The sequence below is a fragment of the Chiloscyllium plagiosum genome, unplaced genomic scaffold (assembly GCF_037043375.1).
Source record: "Chiloscyllium plagiosum isolate Xiang-an unplaced genomic scaffold, Cpla_swu_hap1 HiC_scaffold_4, whole genome shotgun sequence".
NCBI lineage: Eukaryota > Metazoa > Chordata > Chondrichthyes > Orectolobiformes > Hemiscylliidae > Chiloscyllium > Chiloscyllium plagiosum.
Genome location: NW_028270142.1, coordinates 13,024,012 through 13,038,420, shown reverse-complemented (window position 1 = coordinate 13,038,420; position 14,409 = coordinate 13,024,012). Strand labels below are relative to the sequence as shown.

Genomic DNA, 14,409 nt, shown 5'->3' with positions numbered 1-14,409 from the left:
TTATGCACTTTGCTACCTTTAGGTTGGGAGCAGGGAGTGGGATTTGATTGGCCCAAGTGATTTGATAGCTACAGTGTATCATGCTGGTGCCAACATCTAGCATTTGATCACCATTGAAGCTGGGGCGTGTTTAGGATGTGCCTGTTTGCATGGTAGATATTGTGGCGTTGTGAATCAGACCTGTCTTTTATTTAGCAAACTGAAGAACAAAGGGATGTAATGGGTATCATCAGCAGGTGAAATCTGATACCTTGATATCAGATAATGCCACTGACGACTAACATACAATTCAGAAATCAGAGATAATGGAGTAGCAGTGAAAAGAGAAGTCTTACATGGTGAATCTCTGTCTGAATAAATAGTAATGAACCCAAAATGTCCCATTGAACTATTCAACAGTGGAGAATTGTTTGGAGAAGAATTTTGTGGTCATTTGTATCCAAACTGCAGACAAATAGAGAAGAATGACTAGTGATATTTCAATTCAATTTTGTCACAATCAATTAGGATGCCATAAGTCATGTTTTTTGAGCTGGATCGGTACTGTGAAAATCTGATTAGAGAGATTCAAAGAAGAACTTCCAGTAAGTATGCCTTGGAATTTGGAGAAGAGAGAGAAGTTCAAGACAGTCAGTAGTTTTCAAGGACAGAAGAGTCATGGATTGTTTTTGCAGGCGAAGGGTGATGATGACAGATTTGAAAATGAGTTAGTCAGATGGTGAAGGATGGAATACTGAATTTATTGACTTGTAAGCTTTTATTTACAGCAGCATACATTGTATGGGATGCTGTTCCAATACCCAAAGTCATTCTTTCAGCTTTCTTTTGTGTATATATTTGGGCACAGACGTTCTCAATGAATACCCATCGTCCAATTACAACGAATGACCAGTTGATGTAGAGTTAACAAGACAGTCAGTTGTCAAAGAGAGAGAGAGACCATTAATAATGTCAGCTACCATGGAAGCCAGAAAGACAAGGTTAGGTGATTAACAGTTTAGTCAGGACAGGGTCTAGACAGTCATAGAGATGTATTGCATGGAAACAGACCCTTCAGTCCAATTCGTCCATGCTGACTAGATATCCTAAATTAATCTAGTCCCATTTCCCAGGACTTGGCCCAAATCCCTCTAAACTCTTCCTACTGATGTACCCATTCAAATGAGTTTTAAATGTCTCAGTTGTACCAGCTTCCATCATGGCAGTTCATTCCATAAACACACCATCCTTTGCATGAAAATAAAACTCCATAGGTCCCTTTTAAATCTTACCCCCCTCACCCCAAACCTATGCCGTCTAGTTCTGACTTTCCCAACCCAGGAAAAATACCTTGTCTATGCAATTTGGAAAGACAAATCATGGCAGGACCTTTACACTTAATTGTAAGGTTCTGGGGACTGTTGCTGAACAAAGAAACCTTTGAGTGCAGGTTTATTGTTCCTTGGAAAGTGGAGTATCTGGTAGATATGATAGTGAAGAGGTCATTTAGTATGCTTGCCTTTGTTGGTCAGAGCATTGATTACAGGGATTGGGAGGTCATATTGCAGCTGTACAGGACATTGGATAGTCCACTTTTGGAATACAATTCTGATCTCCCTCCTATAGGAAGGATGTTGTGAAACTTGAAAGGCTTTAGAAAAGATTGACAAGGATGTTGCCAGGATTGGAAGGTTTGTGTTATCGTGGAGTAGAGAAGCTGTATGTTACATTTGCCTTTTTGGATGATCTTTGAGTAGTGCGGCATTTACTTGACACTGTTTTAGGTGGCCTACCCAGATGTGGCTATGAATGGCTGAACCAGTTGCTTATCAAAGATTTTCAACCTATCTCTTGGATTTAAGGGAATGATGGTGAAACTTGTACTACAGAGAGTGATTATAATGGGAGGAATTCATAAATGGGGCATCAAAAATGGTAGAGTCGGTGTGTGATTTTAGCACATCAACAGCTGCAGAAGTACCATAATGAATTAAAAGACAAAGATTAAATAGTTGAGAATTTGAGATTGCAAAGTTAAATTACCTAAGGTTTATTTTCCAGGTTCAGGAATGCCATGTCTAATTTCTGCTAGGCACCTGAGAAATTTGACTAAACTCTCTTACATGCAGAAGGAAAGGAACTGATACAGTCCTATTCTTTATGTGACTTGGAATTTAATGAAATACTAAATGATAACATTTATAAAATTAAAATAACGAAATCTATGAGATATTGAAATAATAAAATACCTATAATGAGTGAATTGATTTGAAATTTTAATTCGACTGTACCCTTCCTTTTCAATATCCAGTCCACGACTTAACTGTAAATAGTTGAATTTATTTGTTTATTTCTGTTAGTCCATAATTGCCACATGTTTTTAACCTGATTACTTAGTCTGTATATGAACGTTTCAGAGTAAGTCATGATATAGTTGGATTTTGAGGCTATAAAATAAAAATCATTTTAATGAAGTAGGTTTGAGAAGGGTGAAGGAAATTTTGTTAACAGAGAAATATAAAGAATTGGTCAGACACAGTCCTGTCAGTAAGGGCAGCGAGGCTGCAGAGGGTGCTCAGATTAAAGGAACTGACTCTGTAGGATACTTTATAAGTAGGGAGAGATTTAAAGCAGAATTCAGAAAATAGAGAACAGCAAGCATTCAAATGGAGATTGAAATCACCAAGGATGAGAAGCTGCTCACTGCAGAGATAGAGGGAAGTAAATAGGGAGTTGTTTATTTTTTGCAGTGTGTGGGGAAGTTGGCAATAAACAGGAATTTTAAGTGAAGGGGAACAAAATGAGATGCTTAGAAAATAAATTAGAAGACTATGAGAAAATATCAAGGGATTTAGAGGATAGGGCTACATTACTGTCACAATGGCTTGATCAAGACAAGTCGTAAAAGGTATAACCAGGTAGGGAAGTTTCAGTAAGAAGAAAAGTATCATCGCAGCCAGTTCTTCGTTGAGGCTGTAATGTCAATAAGATTGTACACAATAAAATTAGGATGGATAGGTCTTTTTAAACATGCGAAACAAAAAGTGAATGTATGTTCTAGTGGAAGCTGTGTAGGAGCAGCCAGAACAGAGTCAAAACTGGAACTGGTGAGAGGGACGGATAAGAGATTGGTGAGCTTAGCACCAGGCAGCCTGGAAGGGGGAAGAGAATAGAAAAAAGCACTTGAAGTTAGCTATTGTTTAGAAGGAGGTGATAAATATCATATTTGGACCTTTATGAGTATGCCAAGAAAGATATAAAGGAAAGCTGTACAGATATTTAAGAAGGTGCCAGGCTGGGATAGTGATAGGAGAGCAGTGAAAAAGTATATGAAGAGTATGTGCTAATGAGGATGGGTGACAAGAGGACAAGGATAGTTTTAATAAATAATGGAAAAGACATTAGTTACCTCTAATTTACTGAAGCTCTTCTTCCCTTTCATTCACATTTGAATGGAAGCACAAGTTAATATAAATCATACTTGTGTGTTTTATAGTATCTTAATTTGTGTTGAACAATAAACCAGTCTCAACCAAAGTAAAAGGAATTATTATTATGTTAGGAAAGCGTTAACTAATTGCACACACTTGGTGAATGCTGATTTAATTTAAGAAACTAAGGAAATGAAGATGGTATAATTTAATGTGTCATGAATATTCAGTAATGCTGTAAAAATGTCCTCTTGAATACTTGCATATGTTGTGGTCAAACTGACCTGTACACACAAGTCCTAAATATGTTTTGTTTAATATGAATTGTAAATAAAGTAGTTAGCTGTCTTATTACTACTACTATGGTATTATTCTAATATAGAATTTCTTCTGTAGAGTACCTCACTTTCTCTCCAAGTTGATTGAACTTGCAATAGTGGAGTTGGAGTTCTATTTCACATCATTATAGGAAATAAGCAAGTAAAACATCCATTATGAAAATATTTATGACTGATGTGAAACTGTATTGGAAAAAAATGATGCCATCTTTTTTTAGAGCCACAAATGAAGAAAATGAAGTATCCAATCTCTTCATGTTTTGCAATGAGGTAAGTGTTATTATAATAAAATTTCAAAGTACATTTTAAAATGAATACAAACTTAATAACTGGATATACTATTTGTTAGGGATGTGAAGATGGCCTTCTTCATGATGCAAGGGAAAAGATGTCACATCCAGATAGAGGTTTTGCAACAATCCACACACGGTAAATGATGTTTCTATATTCTTTCTGTTTCGAAAGACAAATTATTAAATCAAGTTTAAGAACAGTAACTTGCATTCATAAAGTACAATTTAATGTGACAAATTCCCAAAGCGCTTTACAAATGTACACAAGGAAAGTTGTAAAGAGACGAGATTAAAAGAGTGATAGAATGTTTGATTAAAAGTGGGGAAGTTTCATCTGTTAGGGAATGCTCCTGGTCATTGTTGCTTGACCAAGACGGAGGTGATGGATGAATAGAACTTGTTATGAGACAGAATACAAGCAGCTGCATTTGGGGTTGAAAATAGGAAACCAATGAAGATAAGAGTTGAACTAGTAATAAATAGAAACAACAAAAGCTGGAGAACATTCTGGAAGTGAAAGTAAATATTCTTGTCAATAGATGCAAGGTGGGGTTTCAAGTTTAGTTGAGGACAGAAGAGCTGAAAATGTGTTGCTGGAAAAGCGCAGCAGGTCAGGCAGCATCCAAGGAACAGGAGAATCGACGTTTCGGGCATAAGCCCTTCTTCAGGAAAGGCCTGAAGAAGGGCTTATGTCCGAAACGTCGATTCTCCTGTTCCTTGGATGCTGCCTGACCTGCTGCGCTTTTCCAGCAACACATTTTCAGCTCTGATCTCCAGCATCTACATTCCTCACTTTCTCCTTGAGGACAGAAGAAGCCAATAACCTTATAAACAATTTGGTTAGGTGTGAAGAATTAGTGGAGAGGTGTATGAAATTAGAGGTAAGGGAACAAAATTTGTAGTGTGGTGCAAAACTTATATTTTCAGTAACCTGATGTTAAAACTGAAGGAAATTGTAATTTGTCTAAGATTTGATTTTGGAATAGTGGAGATATGAAGGATCAAGAGAGTGTTGGAGAGGCAGATCTGAAGTGGTGAAAAGGTAGAGCTAGATATTATCAACATGTAGATGAAGGTTATTACAATGCTCATGATCAGTGATGCCCAATGGACAAATGTAGTTAAGGAGAGCTCATAAAGATCCTTCAAAGTGATGGTGTAGGGTAAGGAAAGAGAAGCCAATTCCGAAGCTGGAAAGGCTGAATTTAAATGATCAGTATGATTGGAAGAATAGAACCAAGAGGCTAGACAGGAGAGAAAACCACTGAATGAGATTGCTGCCGTGAACAGTTCATATGTATCCATCCTTTCAGAAATACTAATGTATCATGATTACAGTTATATGTATATAACTTATGTTGTCTAGGGGTTTTAATGCTTTAATAAAAAGACTGAAATTTAAAAATAATAATAATTCAGGATAAGTAGTATAGAAATAGGACTCAATGACTTAAAGAAGAAAAGGAATCTCGAAATAGCATATAGTGAGTGGTATCTTTGAGATAATAGGGATTATAGCAGCCATTTTGAAAGTGTTGAGATTATGTCTAAAGCTTAGAACTCAGAACATGAAATTTACTACTCAGCAGTGTTTAGAAATGGACGTTGAAAATAACATGTGACCGTCATAGATGAGTTAACTTTCAAGAAGTTTATAGTTGAGTGAGAAGATGAACAAGGAATTCAGCACAGCTAAGAATTAAGAATGAAGATGTGTAGTTTTACTTGAATAAAGTGTTCATGCGTGTTCTAAAAATTAAGATAAGCACTGTCAGCATTTTAAATGAAGATTGGCCTTCGTAGACATAGTAATTATTGATACACCAGTGAGTCCTTATTATTGTATTATGTTTTCTTTTGCTTACCACCTAAGTAAATGCTCCTCGGCTAAAGTATGGTTCCCAAAGCAATGATTCCCCATTGATACTGCCCCAGGTATCTATTCTTCATAAGTGATGTTAGATTGTAAATGGTTGGAGGCAGTTATACTATGGGGACTTTTTTGTTGAGTCCAATCTAACTTTTAATTGACGTACAAATATATATTTCCTGCAGACATCTCTGAAATATGATCAAGTTCAGAAATCCAGATTGATTGTTCTCCCATCCTAATCCACAGATGGGGTGATCAGTTTTAATGGCTTAATGCTATCCAAAATTCTGACCAACTAATTATGTAAAGAATTGTTATTAAATGTGGGATTTTCATGTATTGTATCATTAATTTATTGTAAGGAGCTGAATCACTCAAACATTTTTTATATTTTATGTACAAACATTTTAGGGTAAGAATTAATGCTAATATTAGGAGCTTAATAATTAATGTACTTATGTGACATTTTGATCCTGCTACTTTAATACCATATATAAGAAATTAATAAAATGTCTTGAAATAACATCACTTTAAAGGAAGCATTCCTCTGGTATTCTCACTGTTGGAACTATTCCCATACAGTCTTATATGGTAAAAGTTTTACTCACAATCACTATTTCCGTATAGTCTTATATGGCAAAATTATATCATCAATGACACCATGAATGATGACTGGAACTCCTAGTATTGTAAACTGGATTATACAGAGTCTAAACTTTCACCTTAAGCTATATAAGCAAAACAATTAGTAGAGAGCTGCTGAACTTGAATGTGATCTGACTTTGTTTTTGCTCGAGCTGTAGGACTGTAACTTCTCAGAAGTTGTCAATGTTCCATGTTTCACTGCATTTGAAGTTGCTCTTTGTACATATCTACAAGCAACATACCTAAATTCCATCACACCTCATTGTGTATTCTATTAAATAATGATGTATAAATAAAACATTAAAAATCTCACAACACCAGGTTGTAGTCCAACAGGTTTATTTGGAAGCACTAGCTTTCAGAGCGCTGCTCCTTCATCAGGTAGGTGTGGAGCAGGACCTGCTCCAAGGAGAATAAATCCAATCTATCTAAACTTCTCTTGTATTTAAAATCCTTCATTCCTGATATCATTCTAGTAAATCTCTTTTGAACTCTTTCCAAGACTTTAATGTCCATCCTTAAGGTGCCCAGAACTGAAAATAATACTGCAAATGTGGTTTAATTATTAATTTGAAGAGGTGTACAATCACTTCCTTGCTTTCATACTCTGTGCCTCTATTTCTAAACCCAAGGACCCAATAAACTTGCTTAACAGCTATTTCATCTTGCCTAGCCACTTTCAGAGAATCATGTATGTGAACGCCAAGATCCCTCTGCTTCTGAACTCTCCTCAAAATTGTACCATTTGTTTGTGATATTAAGCAATGTGATCAAATAACTATTACATAGATAAATAATCGCAGTCATAAAGGCCAGGATCCAATTAAGCTACTTGGTTAAGTAATGAAGCATAATTTCAACATATTTTAGACAATATAATGCAAACTGGAACAAGAAACAGTAAATGTACGTACAATGTAGAGGTGTCCATTTGTAAAGGTGGGGACAAAAATAAATTTAGTTAACAATTAGAATATTTACAAAATCAACATGAAGAGGTAATCAAAAATGCTAACCAAAAACCAGGCAGCACCTAGATGACATTTGATTGTGGAATTGAAGTTGGTGCTTTATTTTTGGCAATGAACTAAGTTAAAAAATGTAATGAAGGCTACGCTGCCAACTCTCAACATTCATGGTTTCATAACATTGTGCGCCACATTTGCCAGTCTAGCACTAGATATAGTGGTTTTCTGAACAATATTTCTGTAGTAAAATGTAGGGATTTAAACATCTTCATTGGTTTTGATTAACTTTTACTTGGTGTGTATTTAGGAGGTAAAGGAGCAGTTACCATGGAAAGATATTTAATTGGGGAAAAGGAAATTATGATGCTATCAGACAGGAGTTGGGAAGTACAGATTGGGAGCAATTATTCCACAGAAAGGGCACAACAGACATATGAAAGCTGTTTAAGGAGCAGTTGTTGCAAGTGATGCACAAATTTGTTCCTATGAGAAAGGCAAGAAGGGGAAAGATTAAGGAGCCTTGGATGACAAGAAGAAGCCACAGAAAATGGGGGAGATACTGAATGAATATTTTGCATCAGTATTTACAATGGAAAAGGATATGGAAGATATAGACTGTAGGGAAATAGATGGTGACATCTTGCAAAATGTCCAGATTACAGAGGAGGAAGTGCTGGATGTCTTGAACGGTTAAAGGTGGATAAATCTCCAGGACCTGATCAGGTGTACCCGAGAACTCTGTGGGAAGCTAGAGAAGTGATTGCTGGGCCTCTTGCTGAGATATTTGTATCATTGATAGTCACGGGTGAGGTGCCGGAAGACTGGAGATTGGCAAACTTGGTGCCACTGTTTAAGGAGGGCGGTAAAGGCAAGCCAGGGAACTATAGACCAGTGAGCCTGACCTCGGTGGTGGGCAAGTTGTTGGAGGGAATCCTGAGGGACAGGATGTACATGTATTTGGAAAGGCAAGGACTGATTCGGGATAGTCAACATGGCTTTGTGCGTGGGAAATCATGTCTCACAAACTTGATTGAGTTTTTTGAAGAAGTAACAAAGAGGATTGATGAGGGCAGAGTAGTAGATGTGATCAATATGGACCTCAGTAAGGCGATCGACAAGGTTCCCCATGGGAGACTGATTAGCAAGGTTAGATCTCATGGAATACAGGGAGAACTAGCCATTTGGATACAGAACTGGCTCAAAGGTAGAAGACAGAGGGTGGTGGTAGACGGTTTTTCAGACTGGAGGCCTGTGACCAGTGGAGTGCCACAAGGATCAGTGCTGGGTCCTCTACTTTTTGTCATTTACATAAATGATTTGGATGCAATCATAAGAGGTACAGTTAGTAAGTTTGCAGATGACACCAAAATTGGAGGTGTGGTGGACAGTGAAGAGGGTTACCTCAGATTACAACAGAATCTGGACCAGATGGGCCAATGGGCTGAGAAATGGCAGATGGAATTTAATTTAGATAACTGCGAGGTGCTGCATTTTGGGAAAGCAAATCTTAGCAGGACTTATACACTTAATGGTAAGGTCTTAGGGAGTATGCCGAACAAAGAGACCTTGGAGTGCAGGTTCATAGCTCCTTGAAAGTGGAGTCGCACTTAGATAGGATAGTGAAGAAGGCGTTTGGTATGCTTTCCTTTATTGGTCAGAATGTTGAGTACAGGAGTTGGGAGGTCATGTTGTGGCTGTACAGGACATTGGTTAGGCCACTGTTGGAATATTGCCTGCAATTCTGGTCTCTTTCCTATCGGAAAGATGTTGTGAAACTTGAAAGAATTTGCAAGGATGTTGCCAGGGTTGGAGGATTTGAGCTACAGGGAGAGGCTGAACAGCCTGGGGCTGTTTTCCCTGGAGCGTCGGAGGCTGAGGGGTGACCTTATAGAGGTTTACAAAATTATGAGGGGCGTGGATAGAATAAATAGACAAAGTCTTTTCCCTTGGGTCGGGGAGTCCAGAACTAGAGGACGTAGGTTTAGGGTGAGAGGGGAAAGATATAAAAGAGACCTAAGGAGCAACTTTTTCACACAGAGAGTGGTACGTGTATGGAAGGAGCTGCTAGAGGATGTGGTGGAGGCTGGTACAATTGCAACATTTAAAAGGCTTTTGGATGGGTATATGAATAGGAAGGGTTTGGAGGGATATGGGCCGGGTGCTGGCAGGTGGGATTAGATTGGGTTGGGATATCTGGTTGGTGTGGGCAGGGTGGACTGAAGGGTCTGTTTCCATGCTGTACATCTCTATGACTCTAACAGAGCAGTTTCTCGTCAAAAGGAAGAAGGCAGCTTACGTAGGTGGAGGAACCAAGGATCTAGCACAGCTTTAGAGGATTACAGGCTTGCTTTAGAAAGGAGCTCAGAAATGGACTGAGGAGAGTTAGGAGGGGACATGAAAATGGTTTGGCAGGAAGGATTAGGGAGAACCCAAAGGCATTTTACTCATATGTGAAGAATAAAAGAATGATCAGGGAGAAGGTAGGGCCGGTCAGAGATAGAGTAGGGAAATTGTGCTTGGAACCTGAGCAGATTGGGGAAGCCTCTAAATGAGTTTTTTGCTTCGATTTTCACAAGGAAAGGGACCTTGTTGTGAATGAGAACTTTGAGGAGCTGGGAAATGGGCTTGAACAGATGAAGATCGATGAAATTGACGTGCGGAAATTTTGGCAAACATTTAGATTGATAAGTCCCCAGGGCCAGACCAGATTTATCCTAGGTTGCACCGGGAAATTAGAAAGGACGTTGCTAAGCTGCTGGTGAAGATCTTTGCTTCCTCACTCTCCACAAGAGTCGTACCAGTGGATTGGAGGAGGGAGGTGAATGTTGTTCCCCTTTTCAAGATGGGGAATAGGGAATCCCTGGCAATTACAGACCAGTCATTCTTGCATCAGTGGTCTGCAAGGTTTTGGGAAGAATTCTGAGGGATAGGATTTATGACTATTTGGAAAAGCATTGCATGATTAAAGACAGTCAGCATGGCTTTGCGAGGGTCTGGTCATGCCTCACCAACCTTATTGAGTTCTTTGAGGAAGTGATGAGACAGGTTGACGAAGGTCGAGCAGGTGGATGTGGTGTATATGGACTTCAGCAAGGCATTTGATAGATTCTCCATGGTCGGCTCATTCATAAAGTCAGGAGGTTTCGGATACAGGGAGATTTGGCTGTCTGCATTCAGAATTGGTTGGCTGACAGATGGCTGAGAGTGGTTGTAGATGGAAAGTATTCATCCCACAGGGCTCTGTTCTTGGGCCTCTGCTCTTTGTAGTTTTTATAAATGTCTTGGATGAAGAGGTTGAGGGGTAGATTAGTAAATTTGTCGATGACACAAAGGTTAAAGGTACCATTGATAGTATCGAGGGCTATTGCAGGCTGCGTGACGTAGCCAGAATGCAGAGCTGGGCTGAGAAATGGCAGATTGAGTTCAACCTGGATAAATGCGAAGTGATGCATTTTAGAAGGTCGAACTTGAAAGTTGAATATAGAATTAAAGACAATATTCTTGGCAGTGCGGAGGAACAGTGGGATCTTGGTGTTCAAATGCATAGATCCCTCAAAGTTGCTACCCAAGCGGATAGGGTTGTTAAGAAAGGTTATGGTGTTTTGGTTTTCATTAATAGGGGGATCGAGTTTAAGAGCCGTGAGGTTTTGCTGCAGTTCCACAAAACCCTAGTGAGACCACATTCGGATTATTGTGTCCAATTCTGGTCGCCCTATTATAGGAAAGATTCGGAGGCTTTGGAGAGGGTGCAAAGAAGGTTTACCAGGATGCTACCTGGACTAGAATGCTTGTCTTACGACGAGAGGTTGACAGAGAGACGGAGGAAGAGAGGTATACAACGTAATGAAAGGCATGGATAGAGTCGAAAGCCAGAGACATTTCCCCAAGGCAGGATTGACTGGAATGAGGGGTCATAGTTTAAGGTATTAGGAGGAAGATATTGAGGAGACATCGGAGGTAGGTTCTTTACACAGAGTTGTGAATGCATGGAATGTGTTGCCAGCGGTGCTGGTGGAAGCAGAGTCATTAGGGACATTTAAGTGACTGCTGGACATGCACATGGACTGTAGTGAATTGAGGGGTGCGTAGGTTAGGTTATTTTAGATTAGGAATAATCCTCAGCACAAGATCGTGGGCCGGAGGGCCTGTTCTGTGCTGTATTTTTCTATGTTCTATGTTCTAAAGGAGAGGATGGCAGTTCTGTTGGGAAACATGCAGTCTCTGGAATGGATCCATCCTGTGATGCAGATTAATTTGATTTGCTGTGTCTTATGCTTGGGGATGCCACAATGGATGGAAAATGAATTTCCTAGTCTTGATTCTTACCCTGGAGAAGAAAAACTTTTAAACCATTCCTCTGGCACTTGTAACATCATCCATCTCACACTATTACCATTTCCAGGGGCAGGAGGAGGCAGTTGCAACTTGAGACAGTGGAAGAGAAGGTAACAGGACTGGGTTTGGCAGAGGGGATGGCATACTAGAATTTGAGGTTGGAAGATGAACTTGTAGAGTTAGAAGTGGGAAATTGGCAGCTTTGGGAATTGATATAAGATAGAGACAGTGAATTAAGAATGAGAAAATAGGGCTTGTACTGGGAAATAAGGAGACCAGAGACTGGAGAGTACATGGAATTAAAGCATGGAGGAAAGACTTGTTGAGGCATGTAGTCTTTCTTTGCTTCAAAATAGCATTAATTAGGTCTCCATCATTAAAATAGATGTCCCAATGTTAGGTGCATGTCCGGGGCCCATTATCTGTGCAATGATAAATTGGAATAAGGTGGATGAGGCAACTTAAAATGGAGCTTATTGTAGTTTAATGGCTTTAGATGACACCCAGATGTATAATGGATATCTAAAGATTCCGTTGTTAACATTTCTGGGACATACATTTTTTCTAGCACTGCAATGTTATCTTTATACGATGCACAATGCCTCCTTTTCTTTCCTTCACTACCTTTCCTTTCACCTATCCACAAATATTTAGGACCCAGTCCTCCCCAGTCTCTGTTGTTGCCATGATATCAAATTCCCCTGTGCTACTTGTACTTGCACCTAACTCAGCATTCTTATTTACAATACAGTGTTCATGTTCATGTGCAGTAAAAATAAATAGGCCTTATTGCTTTTCCTCCTCCTCTGACCCCACTGCATACATTGCTATTTCTCAATCCTTTGCTACCTGTCTCTCCCAATTCTTTATTTTCCTTCTCTAATGTTTTCCTTCCTCATCTGAATTAGCATAATCCTTCTTCAGTAGCTCTCATGACTGTCATGCAAGGAAGTTAGTCCCAGCTACGTTCAGGTGCAACTTATTCAACCTGTACTAATCATACAGTGCTGCTTCTTAGATGTCAATATACTGACTGGTGACAGAGGACTGGAGAATCGAGGCCAAGAGATAGTCAAGTAATTGCCACTAAGGGATTCATTCCACTATCACAGCTGATGACAACCAAGTGCTGGCAGGTTCTGGCTGCTTGGAGAGTATGACTTGCATGTTTGCAGGCTTTCAGGGTTGGGGGTGCCCATTTATGAAAAGCACTGAGTACTGTGTGTCTGATTGAGGAACTTGGCATCAAGAAAGGAGGTAGCTGCCAGGTACTTGTGCCAAGCTCATCCGTAGCTTCGACATCCATGTGAGTACCAGAAGCTACTAATCACCATATCCCGACATCCACAATCCTACAGGCTAATGTGGCACTAGACTTCCTAATTTGAATCATGCAGGTCAATCAAATAAATTAGTACCTCACTCTCTAAAGATTAAGCATTGGGCTATCTGATTGGCCCTGCAGCAGTGCTATTTAAAAGACCAAGCAGACACTTAACTTGCAAATAAGATGATTTTGAAGTTAGACTGCTATGAAGAAGACTCTAAAAGGATACTGCGGTGTGTTTCTCGTTGTGTTGCGAGAGATTCTTCAACTCAGTGGTAAATATTGCTGTATCCTCATAAGGATGCCAAAGGAGTAGTTGATACAATTACAGAAAGGCTGCAATGCATGCAGGAACTGTAGTTGTAGGAGCTCTGAGTGTATAATGTAACAGAGTGATGGAGCGGAAGCTTCATCTACAACAAGTGCTGCATGACTGTGCCTACTCTTTTGCAGTTTCTTCAGCAATTTCTATTTTGTTTCAGATCTCCAGCATCTGCAGTTCTTTGTTTTATTTTGGGTAGATACTGGGCACGAGTGACCTGCAGCCAGGATAAAGTGACAAGGATTTTGTAGGTTCCAGCTCACAGAGGGCGCTGTTACACACGTATCCTGTGGCAAATTAATCTGATAAGCATTTTGATGAGCTGCCGACGGAAGAAGACTGATCTTCTTAAATAATGAAATCCCCAAGCTTTAGCAAACTTAAAAGAAATCCTGCAAGCAATGTAAAGGAATACAGAGGAGATACACAGAAACCTAGGAGAGAGGTAAAGAATGTGGTACGTTGCAGCAAGAGACAGTACGCTCCCAAGTCCTCTGATGTTGCTCATGATGTTTTTGTGAAGGCAGTAAAGAGGACAAAGGTGTTCTGTTTTCAAATAAACTTTGCAAAGCCAATGGGATCAGAAGGCTGTGGTGATCAGAAGTCAAGTCCTGAAGGCCTGGATTCAACTCTACAGCCAAGTTCAGTTGGCTTACAAGCAATAAGTGTACTTCCAAATGTCATATCCAACAAGTGTACTGTAAGCCTCGCACACTGTTCAATGTGCCATACATATATTATTCACCTATCAATAAATGCCATTCATCACCACTCGTGTAACATTCCTGTGTTGAGCCACAAGTTTCACACCAGGGTTTTACACAGCATTTATCCTTTCCACTGTGGAAGTGGTGGATATTTTATTCACACACTGGTAAACCTAACCATTAGGCAGTGT

General features: G+C 39.4%; 1 protein-coding gene across 7 annotated transcripts in view; it reads left to right on the top strand.

Annotated features, from left to right (window-relative positions):
* Positions 1-14,409, top strand: part of cunh8orf89 (chromosome unknown C8orf89 homolog) — a 145,691-nt gene that overhangs the window by 68,057 nt on the left and 63,225 nt on the right. For 6 of the 7 annotated variants that reach the window (XM_087985966.1, XM_043689181.2, XM_043689180.2 and 3 more), the window contains 2 exons: positions 3,967-4,018; positions 4,098-4,177. The exons of the other annotated variant lie outside the window; for it this stretch is intronic. In XM_087985966.1, the coding sequence (XP_087842092.1) occupies positions 3,967-4,018; positions 4,098-4,177 (132 nt within the window). The remainder of the gene's footprint in view (positions 1-3,966; positions 4,019-4,097; positions 4,178-14,409) is intronic. 7 annotated transcript variants of the gene reach the window in all.